Here is a 20,141-nt window from a genome sequence, read left to right as displayed (position 1 = left end):
GTCACACATAGTGGGGTTCAGTGAAAAGTTTCTATTTGTATGCCTGACACAGGATTCCAAACTCAAGTACGTCAAGATAGTACAAAAGAATATAGTTAGACCGTTAGACAGTGGAGTGGAATAAGACATTCAGCCCATCGAGCCTGCTCCACCATTCGATCATGGCTGATATATTTTCCCTCTCAACCTCATTCTGCTTTCTATTCCCTGATGAACTAAGGACTTATGAAAGTTACTGAGAAATTGTGGTGTATGTGGACAAATAAAGTTGAGGGACGGTAAGGGATTAAAGAGTTCATCTTTGGTGTACAAGAGGTCCTTTCAAGAGTCTGATACCTATGGGATAGAAGCTGTCCTTGAGCTTGGTGGTGTGTGTTCTTGAGTTTTTGTATCTTCTGCCTGACAGGAGGAGAGAATGACTGGGACACCTTCTCAATTTCCTTCCAGTCCTGATTGTCCCTGGCTGAGCCAAGGGTATCTTTAATCAAAAAGCAAAGGTTTAAATCAGTTGGTTATCAACTCCAGCTTCTGGACTAGTGACAAAGGGACCTTGAAAAGTGGTGGTTCCATTTGGGAAGGTTTGATAAAGGCAGGGAAATTATTTTCTTACTGAGCTCCTTGTTGTTCTTGCAGGTTCTACATTGAGAGCATAGCTTATCTGAAGGACAATGCCACCATTGAACTCTTCTTCCTGAACGCAAAGTCTTGCATCTACAAGGTAGGAAACGTCAGTGTTCTGTGTAACGGTCCAAAAGCAACATGCTGCTAGAAATGTAAAATAAAAACACAAAGTGTGGTAAAGCTCAGTGAGTCTTGTGGAGAGAGAACGGAGATCATGTTACTGGGATTGGAGGAAGATTTTTCTTCTCCCGGAGATGTGGTGAGCTGCAGGATGTGTTTTTGTGCTATAGAATCTATGATTTCCTAAAATGTTTTTAAAAAGTGGGAAAGAACAGAGGATGTTGAACAGTACAGCGCAGGAACAGACTGTTCGACCCGCGATGCTGTGCTGAACCAATTAAATGCCTAACCAAACTAATCCCCTCTGCCTACACAACGTCCACATCCCTCCATTTCTTACACATCCATGTTCCCATCTAAGAGCTACTTAAACGCCACTATCATATCTGCGTCCACTCCCCCCTTCCCCCCCCCCCGCCAGGCGGCGTATTCCAGGCACCCACCAATTTCTGTGTCAAAAATTCCTGCCCCACACACAACATTCCCTCTCATTTTTTTTAACAGCTGCACGGACCAACCATTGCTCTGAGTAGGACATCTCCACACAGCCTGAAAACTGCACGGCACTTTAAATGTTTTTGTTTTGTAATGTGCATACAATGAATATTTAGAATGAAATTGAAAAATCATATACTTTTGATTTTATTTATTAAATGAAGGGTATAATGAAATACGTACCTTTCACGTTTCATAAGCTTTTACTAGCCGTGACCAATTCCAGCAGCTTGGCAACAAAGGCTATGTACGCGGGAGCATTTCAGTTACTGAGCTGCGGCGCACCTGTGTAGCTTAGAGGGACAGTGCCCCACACACCTCCTTTCAACTACCCCCTCTTAATTTAAACTCATTCCTCTGGTATTATACATTTCAACTCTGGAAAAAAGATGTCAGGTTTTTACCTACACCTTTCATATTCATATAAATTTCTACCAGGAATCTCCACAGCCTCCGACACTCCAGAGAAAACAATCCAAGTTTGCCTAACCACTCCATAAAGCATATGCCATTCATCTTGGAGATCTCTTCTGCATGCTCTCCAAAGCCTCCACAACCCTCCTGAAATGGGGGACCAGAACTGAATGCAATACTCCAGATGCAGCCTAAATGAAGTTTTGTAAAGCTGCAACACAACTTCATGACTATTGAACTCATTACATCGACTAATACAAGTACAAGTGTACTGAACTATAAACATGGGAAAGTCTGCAGGTGCTGGAAATCCAGAGCAATGCACACAAAATGCTGGAGGAAATCAGCAGGTCAGGCAGCATCTATGGAAATAAATAGACAGTTAATGTCTTGGGCCGAGACCCTGTGCCATATGCCTTCTTTATCATACTACCAGCATCTGCGGCCACTTTCAGGGAGCTATGGACTTGAACCTCAAGATCTCTCTGTACATTTAGCACTGTTAAAGATCTTGCCTTTAACTGCCATTAAAGAAAATATTATGAGTTGAGCAATAATCATTAACTGCCTCTGATGTGGGAAACTTGCAAGGGCCATTCCCTTTACAGGAAAACCATGAGACATAAGAGCAGAATTGGGCCATTTGGCCCATTGAGTCTGCTCTGCTATCCCATCATGGCTGATTTATTATCCCTCTCAACCCCATTCTCCACATAACCTTTGATGCCCTGATTAGTCAAGAACCTATCAACCTCCAACTTAAATATACCCAATTACTTGGCCTCCACAGCCATCTGTAGCAATGAATTCCACAGATTCACCACCCTCCAGTTAAAGAAATTCCTCCTCATCTCTGTTCCAAATAGATGTCCCTCTATTCTGAGGCTGTGACCTCTGGTCCTAGAGTCATAGGCTATATGAAACGTCCTCTCCACATCTTCTCTATCTAGGCTTTTCAATATTCAATAGGTTTCAATGAGATTTCCCCCCCCCCCCCGCCATTCTTCTAAACTCCAGTGAGTACAGGCCCGGAACAATCGAATGCTCCTCAGACATTAACCCTTTCATTCCTGGAATAATTCTCGTGGACCTCCTCATCCCTCCTTCAGGAGTCCACAAGATGGACTCTTGACCACACAATCTACCTCATTACTGCCCTTGCACCTTATTGTCCACCTGCACTGCACTTCCTCTATAACTGTTACACTTTATTCTACATTGTTATTGTTTTACCTTGTTCTACTTCAATACACTGTGAAATTATCTGATCTGTATGAACAGTATACAAGACAAGCTTCCCACTGTATCTCAGTACATGTGACAATCATAAATGGATTCCAATTCCAACAAGATTATGGCTGATCTGGCTGTGGACTCAGCTCCATCTGCCTTGCCTTTTCTCCAGAACCCTTATTTCCTCTACTGTGCATAAAGCTACCTAACTTTTTTAAAGTATATTTAATGAGACAGTCTCTGCTGCCTCCCTGGGCAGAGAATTCCACAGATAACTTTCTCACAGGCATCCAACTGCTTCAGCAGTAATCAAAGGAAAGGTTTATGTGGTCCAGTTAATATTCCCTCAGATCATAAACACGAGATTCTGCAGAGGATATTTATCCCATTCAATAAATGCTGCCTGACCTGCTGAGTTCCTCCAGGACTTTGTGTGTGTTACTCAATATTTCCTCAAAGCTGTGGGCACTGCCCCCACCCAACTCTGCGCTGACCCTCTGCCTTTTTTTAACCAAAATAAACTTTATTCATAATAAAATATTATTTGCAAGAATTAACTGTGCAGATTTTCCTTCATAGACAAAGCGTTGAGCAGTGTTCAATTATATTTCTTAAATCCATGAGCACCGCTGCCACTCCTGGCTACCACTATAACTGAGGGACATCGACGCCCAACCCAGCCCCTCTCTCTCCAGTAGCAGAAGAACCTTACACTGTGATCTTCCCTCACTGAGCCCTTGCGAACCGCACTCCATTTATACGCGGCCATCCAGTAAAGAGGAGGGCGTCACAGGCAAAGCTCTCCCCACCACGGAACGCGTCTGCATGGAGCACTGTCACAAGAAAATGTCATCCATCATCAAGGACACCCACCACCCAGGCCAGGCTCTCTTCCTGCTGCTGCCATCGGGAAGGAGGTGCAGAAACCTTAATCCTGCACCACCAGGTCCAGGAACAGTAATTACCCCTCAACTATCAGGCTGCTGTACCAGCGTGGATAACTACACTCGCCCCACTGATTCCACAACCTACAGACTCACTTTCAAGGTCTCTACAACTCATGTTCTCAATATTTATTGAGAACTCATTTATTATTATTATTATTACTACTTGTGATGTGGAGTTTCTCATGGATCCTATTGTGTTTGTCTATGGCTGCCTGCAAGGATAGTACATGGTATATATACTTCGATAAAAATGTACCTTGACTTTGACATTTGCCCACAAAAAATGAATCTCAGGGTAGTATATGGTGACATATATTACTTTGATAATAAATTTGCTTTGAACTTTGATGGAGGGATGAGGATGTCCTTGTCCATGAGACAGTCCTCATTAGGGAATCAGAGGTGGAGAGAGTCAGCAACTTTAAATTCCTCACTGTTGTTATTTCGGAGGACCTGTCCTAAGCCCAGCACGCAAGTGCAGTTGTGAAGGAAGCACAACAGTGCCTCTCTACTTCCTTGGGAGTTTGCGAAGATTCAGCATGGCATCCAAAACTCTGACAGCTCCTATAGATGTGTGGTGGAGAGTATACTTACTGGCTGCATCACAGCCTGCTATGGAAACACCAGTAACCTTGAATGGAAGATTCTACAAAAAGTAGTGGATCCAGCCCAATCCATCACAGGTAAAGCCCTCCCCACCAGTGAGTACATCTACATGGAGCAGGAAAGCAGTATCCATCATCAGGGACTCCCACTACCCAGGACATGCTCTCTTCTCACTCTTACCATCAGGAATAAGATACAGGAGCCTCAAGACTCACACCACCAGGTTCAGGAACGGTTATTATCCCTCGACCATCAAGCTCTTGAACCAAAGGGAATTACTTCATTCAACCTCGAATTTCATCACTGAAATGTACCCACACCTATGGACTCACTTTCGAGGACTCTTCATCTCATGTTTTCAATAATTATTGTTTATTTATTATTATTTATTTCTCTTTGTATTTGCACAGTTTGTTGCCTTATGCATATTGGTTGAACGCCCAGGTCTGTGCTGTCTTTCATTGATTCTAGAAGAAATTTATTGAGTATGCCCACAAGAAAATGAATCTCTGGGTTGTATATGGTGACATATAATGTACTTTGAAAATAAATTTACTTTGAACTTTAAACTCCCTCTTGGGTCTGGTAAAGGGAGCTATCTGTGGGTCCTGGAAGGGGGTAGCGGAAGGTCCCACCCGGGTAACCATGGAGAGGGAACACGCGGTGTCCATGGGCGCCATGGAGATGCTCCAGAATTGTTGGACACCTCACGGGATAAATGCATCCTTGACAAAGATGTAGTATTTTAATGTAATTTTGTTCCTGTTAGTAATTGTATCCGTCACTGTTAATTGTCTCTGGGCTCGTTGTAGTGGAGAATTATTTGCAATGAAGGTATTTTTGTTAAAAAAAACACGTTCCCGTGAGATGGTGCCCCGAGTTTTCTTGCCCGTCTGACGGAACCTGGGGAATTGCTGATGAGATCCGACCCGCAGAAGAACAATCCAACTTGTCTTGCGGGCGAGGGGCTGTGAGTGGGCACACACTGGGTCAGGGAGTGGGGGAAGTGAGGGTGGGCACTCGTGCAGAGGAGAGGAGGGATAGACACCTGCGGAAGGGACGGGAGCTGGGGAAGTGAGAGGAGGAGTGGACGCTCGGGGAGGGAAGGGCGATCAGTAGAGTGGAGGGAGGGGTACACGTGGGGCGTTGCCCCCGCAACTGTACGAGGTTGCGGTGTGAATGCGGCCGGCCCGTCACTCAGGGATGAGATCGGTACGGTCCCCACCCCCCGAGGAGAGAGCCCCTTCCACCCAGGGGTTTGCGCCTTAGCTGCTCCGTTTCTGCCTGAGAGCCCTTCAATTGCCCTTTGTAAAGGGGAGGGGGAGTGAGTGAGGCCACGCACCGCTGGCCGGCAGACGCTCGTCGGACGAGCCCGTGAAAACTTTTCCTTCCCGCGGATCAGAGGCGCAGAAGGTATTCGCAACTCTGGAAATGTAGAGCAACACCTCCCTTCCCCGAGTGTATTGTTCCTTCCCGCGGATCCTTGCTGTTCGCAACTTGCCGCCGGCCGAGCAGGGAAGGTCGGTGTTTCATCGCGCCTCCCGCAGCTCATTCAAGATGAGAAATCTCTTTGAGCCGGGGCTGGGGGAGGGACGGTGGTAGAGCAGTGATGAACACGGCAACTGGCTCTTTCATGTCTCCCCCCCCCCCCCCCCAATAGTTTAACACCATTTGTTGATTTCTCCCGCAGGAGCTGATTGAAGTCGACACTGAAGCCATTTTCGAGTTGGCAGCGTACATCCTCCAGGTAAGAACATCGAGCAGAAACCTTTGCCCGTTGTTGAATGTTCATTGGCGTTTTTGTACCGGGGCTGCTGCCTCAAAACAACAGATTTCATGTGTAACTCGGCGATAACAAACCTGATTCTGGTTCCGATGGAGGGAGCTGTGAGCATTTAATTCGTGGAATAGTAAACTCAAAATCTAAGTGCCAGAAATAAACACGTTTCTTGAGTACACTCCCGTGGCAAGCTGCTGTGCCGCTTGTCCTCAGTTTGAACCGTCAGTGAAAGTTAATGACTCCATAGTAACTGTTAGAGAAAAAATTTACTCTCTCTCTCTTACACGCGGTGAAACTTCAGTCCACTGAAGAAGCCACTTCCGACTTTCTGGACAACTGCACCCTTAGTTATTTACTCAGTCCATCACAGTCAAAGCCCTCACCATCTACACCGAGCTCTGTGGTAGGAAAGCATCATCCATCATCAGGGACACCCACCACCCAGGCCATGCTCTGTTCTGGCTGCTGCCATCAGGAAGAAGCTACAGGAGCTTCGGAACCCCCACCAGCAGGTTCAGGAACAATCATCAGGCTCTTGAAACCAGAAGGGATAACTTCACTCACCTCAATCCGGAACTGATTCCACAACCTATAGACTAACTTTAAAGAACTCCACAATTCATCTTCTCAGAATCATTTATTTATTATTTTGGTTTTTTTTTCTGTTTTGTATTTGCAATTTGCTGCCTTTTGTACATCGTGTGTCGTTTTTCATTAATTCCATTGTATCTCGTATCTACTGAAAATGCCCACAAGAAAATGACTCTCAGGGTAGTTTAACATATGCATTCTTTGATAATACATAGATTTACTTTAGGCTTTGATAATGTGTGAGGAAAGCATTAGGTTGTTCTTGGCAACACGTATACAAACACACTGGAAGAACTCAACAGGTCGGGCAGCATCCGTGGAAACGAGCTGACGAAGGGTCTCGGCCCGAAATCCACGGATGCTGCCCGACCTGCTAAGTTCTTCCAGCATGTTTGTACATGTTGATTTGACCACAGCATCTGCAGTGTACTTTGTGTTTAAGGTTGTTCTTGGAGTAGGTTAAAAGGTCAGCTTCACATCGTGGGCCAAAGGGCCTGTACTGTTCTAACTTCTAATTCTAGTTCCTCTTGGTTGCTCTAACCCAGTTACGCTCCAGCAGTAAGCCTGCTCACAACCTCATTATAACATATTGATTACTGTGGGTTTATAGAAAGTTATTAACTTGCAAGCTGTGGAATTGTTATTCTGCTAAAAAAAAAATAGGTTTGATGGGTAATCATTTAAATCAGGGGTTCCCAACCTCTCTTCATGTCATGGACCCCTACCCTTAACTGAGGGGTCTGTGGAACCCAGGTTGGGAACCCCTGGTTTAAACAATTAATGTCCAGAAACTTTGCATCAGTATCATTGGTCGAGTTGCTTGGTTAAGGAAATACCCTTCTAGAACAATTCAGGGCAGTGAATTGTTGAACACAGAACAACTTCATTTACGCATGGCCATTTGTTGTCATTAAAAATTAACACTGAACCCAACCCACAGGTGCAACTTTCAATTTAGGGTTTTGCTTTTGTCAACAAGTAGGTGTGTAAAATTACCTGCTTATATCTTTGCTGAGGCTTTCTAATATACTAGTTAGACCACACCATTGTTAACAGCTTTGGGCCCCTTATCTAAGAAAGAATGTGTTGGCATTGGAGAGGGTTTAGAGGAGGTTCACAGGAATTAAAGGGTTAATGTATGAGGAGTGTATGATAGCTCTGGGAGTTTAGAAGGATGAGGGGTAGGTCTCATTGAAACCTATCAAATATTGAATTGCCTGCATTGAGTTGATTGGGGGAGGATAATTTCTGTGGTGGGGGAGTCGAGGACCAGAGGCACAGCCTCAAAATAAGAGGACGTTCCTTTAGAACAGATGAGGAGGGATTTCTTTAGCTAGAGGGTGGTGAATCTGTGAAATTTATTGCCACAGAAGGTTGTGGAAGCCAGGTCATTGGGTATATTTAAATCAGAGGTTAGTAGGTTCTTGATTAGTAAGGGCATCAAAGGTTACAGGGAGAAGGCAGGAGAACGGGGTCGAGAGGGATAATGTCAGCCATAAGACTATAATATATTGGAGCAGAGGTAGGCCATTTGGCCCATCGAGTCTGCTCCACCATTCATCCAGTCATCCACACTCCCCTGCCTTCTCCCCATACCCTTTGATGCACCAGCTAATCAAGAACCTATCTATCTCTGCCTTAAGTACACCCAATGACTTGGTCCCCACAGCTGCTCATGGCAACTTTTTCCACAGATTTACCACCTAATGACTCAAGTAATTTCTCTGCATCTGTGTTCTAAATGAATGTCCTTCAACTCTGAAGTCATGCCCTCTTGTCCTAGAATCCCCTACCATGGGAAATTAACTTTGCTATATCTAGTCTGTTCAGGCATATTAACATTCAGAATGTTTCTATGAGATCCCCATTATTCTCCTGAACTCCAGGGAATACAGCCCAAGAGCCCAAGTTTCTCATATGGTAAACCTTTCATTGCTGGAATCATTCTTGTGAATCTTCTCTGAACCCTTTCCATTGTCAGTATATCATTTCTAAAATAAGGATCCCAAAACTGCACACATTAGTCTGTGTGATCTCACGAGTGCCTTATAGAGCCTCACTATCGCATCCCTGCTCTTATATTCTATCTCTGTAGAAATTAATGCTAACATTGCATTCAATTTCTTCACCACCTGCTCAATATGGAAGTTAACCTTTAGGGTCTCCTGCACAAGGACTCGCAAGTCCATTTGCACCTCTGAATTTTGAATTCTTCCCCCATCTAAATAATAGTTGGACTATTTATTTCTTCCACCAAAGCGCATCCCCCCCCCCCCCCATGTTGGAATAGTGGAGCAGATTTGATGGGCCACATGGCTTAATTCTGTGCCTGTGTCTAATTGTCTTAAAACTTCGGTCAGATCGTACTTGAAGCATTGTGTGCTGTTCTGTCTGCCCAATTATGGGAAGGATGTGGCAAGGGTACAGAAGAGGTTTACCCTGATGCTGCCTGGATTAGAAGATATAAGGAGTTGAGGAGGAGCTGCTTTTCCCAGAGAGTACTGAATCTGTGGAATTCTCTGTCTAGAGAAGCAGTATATGCTACCTTATGAAATATATTGAAGACACAGTACTGTATATTGGTTAAAATAGGAAGGTGGTTGGGAAACAGAAATAACAGTACTTAGCTTTGTTATTTGGTAACTGGAAAGACAATATACAGTACTGTGCCAAAGCCTTAGCCAACCCTAGCCTAAGTCTTTTGCACAGTTCTGTAGATTTTTGTAAGGTGGAGCTGAGTCAACGATCATATTGAATGGCGGAGCAGTCTTCACAGGCCAGGTGATCTCCTACTGCTCCTAGATCATATATACACTCAGTGGCCACATTATTAGGTACAGGAAGTAGCTAATGAAGTAGCAACCTGAGTGTATGTTTGTGATGTGCAGCTGCTGTAGCCCATTCATTTCAAGGTTCAACATGTGTGTTCAGAGATGCTCTTCTGTACACCACTGTTGTAATGTGTGGTTCCTTGAGTTACTGTCCCCTTCCTGTCATCGTGAACCAGTCTGGCCATTCTCCTTTGACCTCTCCCATTAAGAAGGTATATTCGCCCACAGAACTGCCACACACTGGATGTTTTTTGCCCCCCTCTCTATAAACTTGAGACTGCTGTGCGTGAAAATCCCAGGAGGTCAGCAGTTTCTGAGAAACTCTTAACACCCCATCTGGCATCAATCATTCCACAGTCAAAGTCACTTTGATCACATTTTGTCCCCATTCTGATGTTTGGTCTGAATAACAACTGAACCTTTTGACCATGTCTATGTGCTTTAATGCATTGAGTTGCTGCCAGGTGATTGGCTGATTAGGTATTTGCATTAATAAAGTGGGCACTGAGTGCATGTTCTTAAGTCCTTTGAGGAGGGCTCCAGTAGATCACAGCAGGATCTCAATAAACTCACAGTATTTATAAATATTGGTGGATTGGAATGCCACCACTTGCAGGGTCTCTCCTTCCTGAAACCTGAAACCTGTACATATCACTTCAGTGCAGGATTGTTATTTGGGCAGCTAGGATCAGAATCGGGTTTATTATCACTGACATACAGTACTGAGGCACATGCATAGCTAGGGTGCCTAAGACATTTGCATAGGACTGTAGTAAAAAAAAGTCATGGTATATGTGAGTGATGATAAACTTAATTCTGATACGGGTCTCTCTTGTGGATTGAGAATGGGAAGGAGGCAAGGAGAGGTGAATCATAGTTGGGGGAAAAAGGGAAGGGAGAGAAGAGGGAGTGGGAGGCACCTGAGAGACATTCTGTAATGATAAATAAACCAATTATTTGGAATTAAATACCTTACTTGGTGTCTCAGGGCTGGGTGCGTCTGCACCAGCGTCATCCCCCCAACCTTGCAGTCCCTCCTCTGTCACCTGTCCCACACCCCTCCCATAGTACTGCACCAACACCATTCCCAATACCCTTTGCTCCCACCAAATTTACAAATTGCTGTCTGCTCCACATTGACAAATACAGCACTGTGCAAAAGTATTGGACTCCCTAGCTCTCTTTATATATACTGTACATCCTAAGACTTTTGCATAGTACTGGATGTCGTGAAATTTATTGCTTTGTGGCAGCAGTACAATGCAGGATCTAAAAGTTACAATATATTTCATCAGTATGTTGGACCAAGAGAGATACTCTGAGTTGTTGAAACCCAGGTACGTGATGCTGCTCTCCCTTTCCACCACTGACCCCTTTGATGAAGGCTGGTGAGGGTTCTCCTGACTTCCCCTTACAGAAGTCCGTAATCAGTTCCCAGATATTTTTGTAGAACAGTATCCGGAATGGGGCTAATTTCCCACCTATGTTAGCATAATGTACCTAACCATCAGCACACGTGTCTGCATGGGCCTAATACATCCATGTCACCTTCTGCCCTTGGCGAGATCAGTAAGTTTCAGTGATGCTGAATTCTGCAACTTTCTTTGTGTGGAAAGGGAAGGGACTCGGGCTGGGTTCCAGCCAGTTCTTGGTTGAAACAGGATTGCCTCCTGAATGTGCCAAAACTACCATCTGTACCCGACAAATGGCCTCTGAGTGTATGTTCGTGGTCTTCTACTGTGATAGCCCACGCACTTCAAGGTTTGACATTGACATGTTTGTTCAAAGATTCTCTTCTGCACACCACTCTTGTTAATGAGTGAGTGAGGTCTCCGTTAGTCAGGGTTGACCATGGATGTTGCATCTCAGTTATCAAGATACGCAAGCCTGGGCAGTACAATAGGGAGAGCAAGCTGTTGCCCATGCAGAAAGCTCACCCCTCTCCATGCATCTGATTAACCCAAAGGAATGGCAGAGACTGATATAGTTTGGCACCAGCAGTGTCTCAGAAGTTGTCAGTCAGCTTTGAACTCGGCTTAGGACTGCTTTAAGGACTCCAGTTCTGGAGTTTGCCCTTGGGGTTTACTCCCAAATTCTTCACCATGAGTGGGTATAGTCACAAGGTAGCAGAGGTTTGAGATCAGAGTTTCCTACTAGATGAGCTGACAACCACAGCTGATGAGCCCCATCTGCCTGAAGCATTGGTTTTAAGGCGCCATTAACCCACCTTTGCCCTTTTTCCTGTCAGAAGAAACTCTTTCATTGGACTTAGTAGCTAAGCTGTACATGAAGGCCAGGACTTGATTGTCAGAGGCTATTTGAGGTGCAAGCCATTGGGAGTATATAATAGATGGTGACAGCTTATCCCTATTACCACCCTCGGCTATAACAACCTAAAGGTTATTGTAACGTGTGGTTATTTGAGTTACTGTTCCTGTCACCTTGAACTAGTCTGGCCATTTTTCTCTGACCTCTCTCATTATCAAAGTATTTTCGCTTATGGAACTGTCGCTCACTGTATGTTTTTTGTTCTTCACTCCATTCTCTGTAAACTCTAGAGCAGGGGTTCCCAACCTGTGGTCCACAGACCTCTTGGTTACTAATAGGGGTCCATGGTTTAAAAAGAAAATTGGGAACCCCTGCTCTAGAGTGTATTGTGCAGGAAATCAATAGTTTCTGAGATACTCAAACCACCCCTTCTGGCACCAACAATCATCCACAGTCAAAGTCACTTAGATCACATTTCTTCCCTATTCCGATGTTTGGTCTGAACAACAACTGGACCTCTTTACCATGTCTGCGTGCTTTTTGTATTGAGTTGCTGCCACATGATTGGCTGGTTAGTTATTTGCATTAAGATAGATAGATAGATAGATACTTTATTCATCCCCATGGGGAAATTCAACTTTTTTCCAATGTCCCATACACTTGTTGTAGCAAAACTAATTACATACAATACTTAACTCAGTAAAAAAATATGATATGCATCTAAATCACTATCTCAAAAAGCATTAATAATAGCTTTTGAAAAGTTCTTAAGTCCTGGCGGTTGAATTGTAAAGCCTAATGGCATTGGGGAGTATTGACCTCTTCATCCTGTCTGAGGAGCATTGCATCGATAGTAACCTGTCGCTGAAACTGCTTCTCTGTCTCTGGATGGTGCTATGTAGAGGATGTTCAGAGTTTTCCATAATTGACCGTAGCCTACTCAGCGCCCTTCGCTCAGCTACCGATATTAAACTCTCCAGTACTTTGCCCACGACAGAGCCCGCCTTCCTTACCAGCTTATTAAGACGTGAGGCGTCCCTCTTCTTAATGCTTCCTCCCCAACACGCCACCACAAAGAAGAGGGCGCTCTCCACAACTGACCTATAGAACATCTTCAGCATCTCACTACAGACATTGAATGACGCCAACCTTCTAAGGAAGTACAGTCGACTCTGTGCCTTCCTGCACAAGGCATCTGTGTTGGCAGTCCAGTCTAGCTTCTCATCTAACTGAGTTAATGAGTGGGTGTGCCTAATAAAATGGCTGCTGAATGTGATTTGCCCACACGTGTTCAGTAAACGCAATGTGTAGCCAAGCCTGGGAAAGGTCTCAGGAACTGCTTGCATTATAAATGGCTCCTTTGTTTGTAAGTCATTGATGGTCTCTTTCTTTCATTCTTTGCAGGAAGCTAAAGGCGACTATTCAAGGTAAGCTTGAATAGGACTCTCGGACACGAACCACAACTGTTTCCTACTATCCATTGTATGGAATGTGTTCTTCAGCTAAGTATCTGGAGATTTTTGTGAGGAAGAAGAGCCTGTTTTTTTTTGCAGTGTTGATGTAATTGATAGATTCAAAATTGTTTAATGTCATTTCCAGTATGCATGTGTAAATGAGAATGAAATAGTTGTTACTCTAGGTCTGATGAAACACAGAAAAAACACAATTAGATAAAGAACACAATAATAAAAAAACCACAATAAATATAAATACGTAGCTTATATGCATAGATTGTGTGTCCATGAAGTGACACTAGGCACAGAAATGCCTGTACATCAGGTGACTCTGACAGGAAATGATAAAATGCTGGTGGAGGGGTGGGTTAGTGGGTGGAGGTGTTGATTAGCCTCACTGCTTGGGGAAAGTAACTGCTTTTTGAGTCTGGTGGTCCTTGCGTGGATGCCATATGGCAGCCACTCATGATGGGAGTGGGACAAGTAGGCTTTATTTATGTATGAAATGCATCTTCACCGCTGTTTAAAGGAGGATATACAGGCAGTGTTTGTGGCTACCAGGGGCTGCATGAGTTAGTGGTAGGACTGCAACTCTTTGTAGCAGTGATTTGGAAGAGATTGTAATAGAGGTAGTGTCCAGATTATGTAAGGATTCCGTTCCTGAGAATAGAGATAGTCCTCTGATTATGAAAGGATTCAATTTCTGAGAATCTTCCACAAGCTCTTTTCTCTGTAAATCAGAAAGTCCATGTTCTGTAGAGGTTTGGTAGTATAGTAGTTAGTGTAATCCTTTACACAGTCAGCAGTAATATCTTAACATAAATTATATATTATTTACTCAACAAGGATCCTCTGCACCCTCTCTTAACAGGGGTTCCCAGCCTAGCGTCTATAGACCCCTTGCTTAACAGTATTGGTCCATGGCATAAAAAAGCTTTGCAACCCCTGTTCCCTAAAGAATGGGATGAAACTACTTTCCTGCAAAGATTCACTGGGCTAACTTCTATATTTTCCCCCATAACCCATCAATTGGGGAGGTGCATAGTGCAGTGGTTAGCACATCACTTTATAGCAACCAGCTGTAAGATAGAGGTTCGATTCTCACTGTTGTCTGTAAAGAGCTTGTATGTGCTCCCTGTGACCATGTGAGTTTCCTCTGGGTGCCCCGGTTTTCTCCCACATTCCACAGATATATGAGTTGGGGTTAGTAAATTATTAGCATGCTGTGTTGGCACCGGAAGCTTAATGACACCTGTGCACTGCCCAGCAGACTCCTCACTGATTTGATGCAAATGACATATTTCGCTGTATGCTTCAAAGTACATTTATTATCAAAGTATGTATACATTATACCACCTTGAAATTTGTCTCCTTGCAGACAGCCACAAAACAAAGAAACCCAGTAGAACCCTTTTTTTTAAAAAGGAAACAAATTGTGCAAACAATATAAGTTAGCAAATAGAATTCAGAACTGAAGTTCATGAAAGTGAGTTCACAGCCGGTTAGTCTTAGGCCACAGCCTCCATTCAGCGCAGAGACAAGTAAACCTTGTGGAGCAGCAAGCTGAACTTGCCCGTTCCTCTCCTTCGGCCCTAACCTTTTCCATCCAGCCTGGCTTAAATCGTCCAAACCTTGGGCCATTCCTACCTCTCTGACCCAACCCCCATCGCCTCAATTCGGCCCTTGCCCGACCTTTCCGATTCAGCCTGGTGCTTGTATCAATCGAACCTTAGGTCTTCACTCTCGGGCGCTGCCTCAACTCCGCTTGCCTCCATGTACACATTCTTGGCTTCGATGTACATGGTGACAAATGAAGCTAATCCTTTTTAATCCATGTCGTATTACCCTGTATACACTTGCTCTATGTATTTCATTTCATTGAATAATTACCCTAACAGGACTCGTACTTAAACCAATGGAATAGTTTTTTTTAGCAAGTCATTGATGAATACCATGGAACATTTTATTACTTCTGCCTTTAAAAATGCTTATAAAAATGTCCGGAATAATTTGCATAATGTCTGTTCTCTGGAAGTCAGGTCATCTGTAACCCAGGGGTACCCTGTACTTGCAATACAGGCAGTGTGAAGCAGGTTCAAAGGTAGGTTCTTGGAGTGAAGGGTTTGGCTTAAGAGGAATAATTCAGCACTTTAGGGGCCTATTCAGTGGAGGTGAGAAAATTGAATAGTGACTAAATTGAAACATGAAAGGTTCTGAGGGGCTTAACTAGACAAATTGAGCTTTTTGTTCCGTACACAAGTACGGTGACGTACACAGGTACAATGAAGAATCTGCAGCAGCATCACAGATACGTAGGTACCGACAACACGCGTGATTAGTCAGGCCATCAAAGGTTACAGGAAGATGGCAGGAGAATAGGGTTAAGAGGGATCATAAATCAGCCATGATGGAATGTGGAACAGACTCGATGAGCTGAATGGTCTAATTCAGCTCCTGTGTATTATAATATAAATTATACCACACTAAACAAAATAATGGAAAACAAGACTTTAGTGCAGAACAAAAACACAATCCCCAGAAACAAGTCCACGGTAGTGGAGAGGTGGTCTGTTGTTGAGGTAATGACTGGGGTTGTGCCGGGTGTTTTAAAGAATTGGTTAAAGAGAAGTAGCTGTTCCTGAACCTGGTGGTGAGGGACATCAGGCTTCTGTACCTCCTGCCCAATGGTAGCAACAAGACAAGGGCATGTCTCAGATGGTGGCGGTCTTTAATAGAATCAAGTTCAGTATCACTGGCATACAGTATATCGTGAAATTAGTTGTTTTGTGGCGGCAATACAGTGCAGTGCATTAAAAATAATTGAGTTCCTTCCCTTTGGTCGCTGCCGAGAAGGAGTCTGTGAGCGGCCTATCGCTGTGTGGCTCGCTGTGGCAGGCGGGTAGACCTCTCTGCATTCAAGTGGTGTCCTCTCTTTCGATGATGAAGGACGTTACTGTGGTTCTGCTTGTGAATTGGACTACTGTGTTCATGGACTGGGGACTTTCTTAGATCTGAGGTTTTTATATTTTGTGTTTCTTTTTTGCCCATTTATTTCTGTTTTGTTGTGCTGGGGGGGTGTTAGTGTTCTGTTTTCTGGGGGGGAAGGGGTATGGGGGTTGATATGTTACGTTTTGCACGGGAGGGGTGGGATTGATGTTTCCCTCTGAATGACTTTCATGCTCTTTCTTTGTTGAGCGGCTATTTGGAGAAGACGTATCTCAGAGTTGTATTTGGCTACATACTTTGATAATAAATTAACCTTTGAAGTTATGACAAGAATGTAAATCGTGCAAGAGACGAATAGTTAGGTATAGTGTTCATGGGTTTGTGGACCATTCAGAAATCTGACAGGGGAAGAAGCTGTTGCTAAAGCATTGAGTGTGCATCTTCAGGCTCCTGTACCACCTCCCTGATGGTAGTAACAAAGAGAGGGCATGTACAAAGTATTTATTATCAAACTATATACTATATACAACCTTGAGATTTGTCACCTTTCAAGCAGCCACAAATCAAAGAAACCCAATAGAACCCATTTTTGTTTTTTAAAGATCATCAAGCCCCACTGCCACAGCTCTGATTTGCCTCAGTTTTGCCGCTTCGAATCGGCTCCAGGTCCACTCCAGCAATTACCATACATTAGCTCATTCCCTGCACCCAGGCTCGGGCCCCGCCACATCAATTCGGCCCATACACACCGCGCCACAACCGTCCCGCACCATTGTGACTTCGGTTCACGCCGCCAGGGCATATAGACAGTTCAGGAGTTCAGCTCTGAAAGAGAAGTTGCAGGCAATTGATTGCAGTGATCGTTGACCAGAAAAAGTGTGATTACCTTTTAGTTAGTAGCTTTTCCTGGATGGTGAGAGTACTTTATCATGGATGCTTCCTCTTCGAGATACCACCTCTTGAAGATATCCTCGATGGTGGGGGTGGCTATGCCTACAATGGACCGGGATGAGTCCATTACTCTCTGCAGCCTCTGGTGTCCCTTTGCATTGGAACAGTCACATCAGGCTGTGATTAAGCAAGTCAAGATACCTTCAACATCATACCTATCAAAGTTTGTTGGGAGTATTTGGTGATGGGTTGAATGTCCCTGAACTTCTAAGCAAGTAGACATGGTTGCAGAATAAGTAATCGCGTATTAAAGACAGAGGTGAGGTATATCTTCTGAGTCAGGAATATTTTGGACTTTTTTAATCTAGCAAGTTATATGAGTAGAGTTATTGATTATATTTAAGGTGGAAATAGTGATTTTTTTTTTTTTTGGCCAATTAAACAGTTGAGGGCTTTGGGAAATGGACAAGAGAGTGGAGCAGTATCAAACTAGCCCAGAGCAACACACATACAATGCTGGAAGAATTTAGCAGGTCAGGTAACATCTGCGGAGGGAAGTGAACAGTCGCTGTTTCGGGCCAAGACCCTTTATTCTTCTCCACAGATGCTGCCTGACCTGCTGAGTTCATCCAGCATTTTGTGTGTATGTATTGCTCAGGCAGCACAGTAGGGTAGTGGTTACAGTAACATCTATTACAACACTGCTGTGTATGTTCGTTTTCCCCATGACCGCACATTTGGGTTTTCTCTGGGTGTTTTAGTTTCCTCCCATATTCCAAAGACATACAGATTAGTAGGTTAATTGGTCAAACAGGTATAATTGGGTGGCGCAGGCTTGTTGGGCCAGAAGCACCTATAACTATGCTGTATCTAAATAATAAAAAAATTCCAGCATCTGCAGGATCTCTTGTGTCTCAGACCAGATGGCCTTGATGAATGGGCGACCAGACTCAAAGGGCCGAACGCCCAATTCCTGCTTGTATTTCTTGCGCCTTCCTGTACAGACCACAGTTCCAATACATGTCAGCACCAGACATAGCTCTCTTGAATCTCCTAACTTCTGTGCGTCTCTTGGAAAGCTCTTCTCGTACGTCCAGTGCCAGCAAAGGCAGTAATGTTCCAGAAACACTGAGATCTCCACGTCAGTAAATACACTGTGGGCTTGACTGCCAATTACAGCCCAGCTTTCAAGTACACTGTGTTTTCCTGTTTGACGTGCTCCAGCAGACCAGAGCTTGGTGTGACTTGGACACAAGGCTGACAATTTATCAAGGTGCCTTTGAACCTTGGCTGCCTATGTGCCCAGTATTCGTGAGTGGGTCGAGTAGGCTTGGCAAACAATCCTAACAGTTGGATGTTATCCAGGCAGAAGGTAAGCTTTGCATTATTAGGAAAGTTTCCTGTTTGGCTTCTTGCGTTTTTCTTAAACCCTTTGCAGACAATGTTAGATGCAGTCTGTGTTCTTATTTTGGAAGCCTAGCAACAGGCACTGCAAGCTCCCATAGGAAGCAACAAGCGTTGGTCAGGCTACACTTGAGGTATTGTGAGCAAATTTGGTTCCCTTAACTAAGAAAGAATGTTCTGACATTTATGACAGTCCAGAGGAGGTTCACGAGAATGATCCTGGGAATGAAATGGTTAAAGAATGAGGAGCATTTGATGGCTCTGGGCCTGTACCTGCCAGAGGGGGGATTGTATTGAAACCTATCAAATATTGAAAAGCCTTGTTGGAGTGAATGTGGAGAGTTGTTTAATTTAGCGCAGGCGCTCCCAACTAGGGGTCCATAGATCCTTTGGTTAATGGTAGGGGTCCATGGCATTAAAAAAAGAGGTTGGCCACCCCTGCTAAAGTGGGGGAGTCCAGGACCAGAGGGCACAGGCTCAGAATAGAAGAATGTCTATTCAGAACAGAGATGAAGAATTTCTGTAGCCAGCGGGTGAGGAATCTGGAGTTCATTGCCATATGTGGCTGTGGAGGCCAAATCATTTAGTATATTTACAGCAGAGGTTGATAGGTTCTTGATTAGTCGGGGCGCCAGAGGTTATGGGGAGAAGGCAGAAGAAATGAGTTGAGAGGTATAATACATTCAAGTTAAAATTTAATTGTCCTTTACCAAAAGAACATGAATACAGCCAAATGAAACCGTGTTCATAGAGTCATAGAAAAGTACAGCACAGAAACAGGCCCTTTGGCCCATCTAGTCCATGCTGAACCAGGTAGATTCCTCTGGGGCCAAGGTGCACAACACAGTACCAACAATCACACACAACACTTATAGCACATATAATTATTGGAGAGAAACATACAATCATGAAGAAATAATTTAGCCCAAGTCCCTGCGTCTCATGAAAACAAACACACAGCAGTCCTCATCACCATAAATCAACCATGATGGAATGGCAGACTGGACTCATTCGGCGGAATGGCCTAATTTTACTCCTGCGTCTTTAACAGTTTACTGATCAGATAATTGATTAAAGGGTAAGCTAACGGCCAGACCCTGGGAAGTGAGGGTTGATGTGGGAAGAAGGCTGCAGTTTCCAGACGTGGTGCACACAACCCTCTGCCCGGACATTGTATTGTGGTCAACTAAAGACCGGAAAATAATTCTGGTTGAGCTGACAGTGCCGTGGGAGGAGGGATGGGAAGAGGCCCAAGAGAGGGCTGGTGTCCTCTTTTGGAAGAGGACAGCGAGGCTGAGAAGAAGTGCGGCGGCGGCCATTTTCAAATTGCTTCTCAGATCGGAGTTCTGAGAGGCGGGACTGCGCAGGCGCGTGAAGGAGGCCTGGGAAGGAGGGAAGATATAAAAAGGAGAGAAGGAGTGAGGCAGTTCTCTTTTGGAAGAGGACAGCGAGGCTGAGAAGAAGTGCGGCGGCGGCCATTTTCAAATTGCTTCTCAGATCGGAGTTCTGAGAGGCGGGACTGCGCAGGCGCGTGAAGGAG

At 44.3% G+C, this 20,141-nt stretch overlaps 1 protein-coding gene across 10 annotated transcripts in view; it reads left to right on the top strand.

Moving 5' to 3' along the window:
- The window catches only part of frmd4a (FERM domain containing 4A), a 496,550-nt gene that overhangs the window by 351,041 nt on the left and 125,368 nt on the right, over window positions 1–20,141 (top strand). For 8 of the 10 annotated variants that reach the window (XM_073066422.1, XM_073066423.1, XM_073066424.1 and 5 more), the window contains 3 exons: window positions 634–718; window positions 6,127–6,183; window positions 13,311–13,333. In XM_073066422.1, coding sequence (XP_072922523.1) covers window positions 634–718; window positions 6,127–6,183; window positions 13,311–13,333 — 165 coding nt within the window. Of the gene's footprint in view, window positions 1–633; window positions 719–5,615; window positions 5,850–5,937; window positions 5,957–6,126; window positions 6,184–13,310; window positions 13,334–20,141 lie in introns of those variants that run through there. The other 2 variants (XM_073066426.1, XM_073066427.1) reach the window with 2 other exon arrangements.

Source organism: Hemitrygon akajei, chromosome 14 (assembly GCF_048418815.1).
Source record: "Hemitrygon akajei chromosome 14, sHemAka1.3, whole genome shotgun sequence".
NCBI classification, from domain to species: domain Eukaryota; kingdom Metazoa; phylum Chordata; class Chondrichthyes; order Myliobatiformes; family Dasyatidae; genus Hemitrygon; species Hemitrygon akajei.
This window is presented reverse-complemented; position numbering and strand designations above follow the sequence as displayed.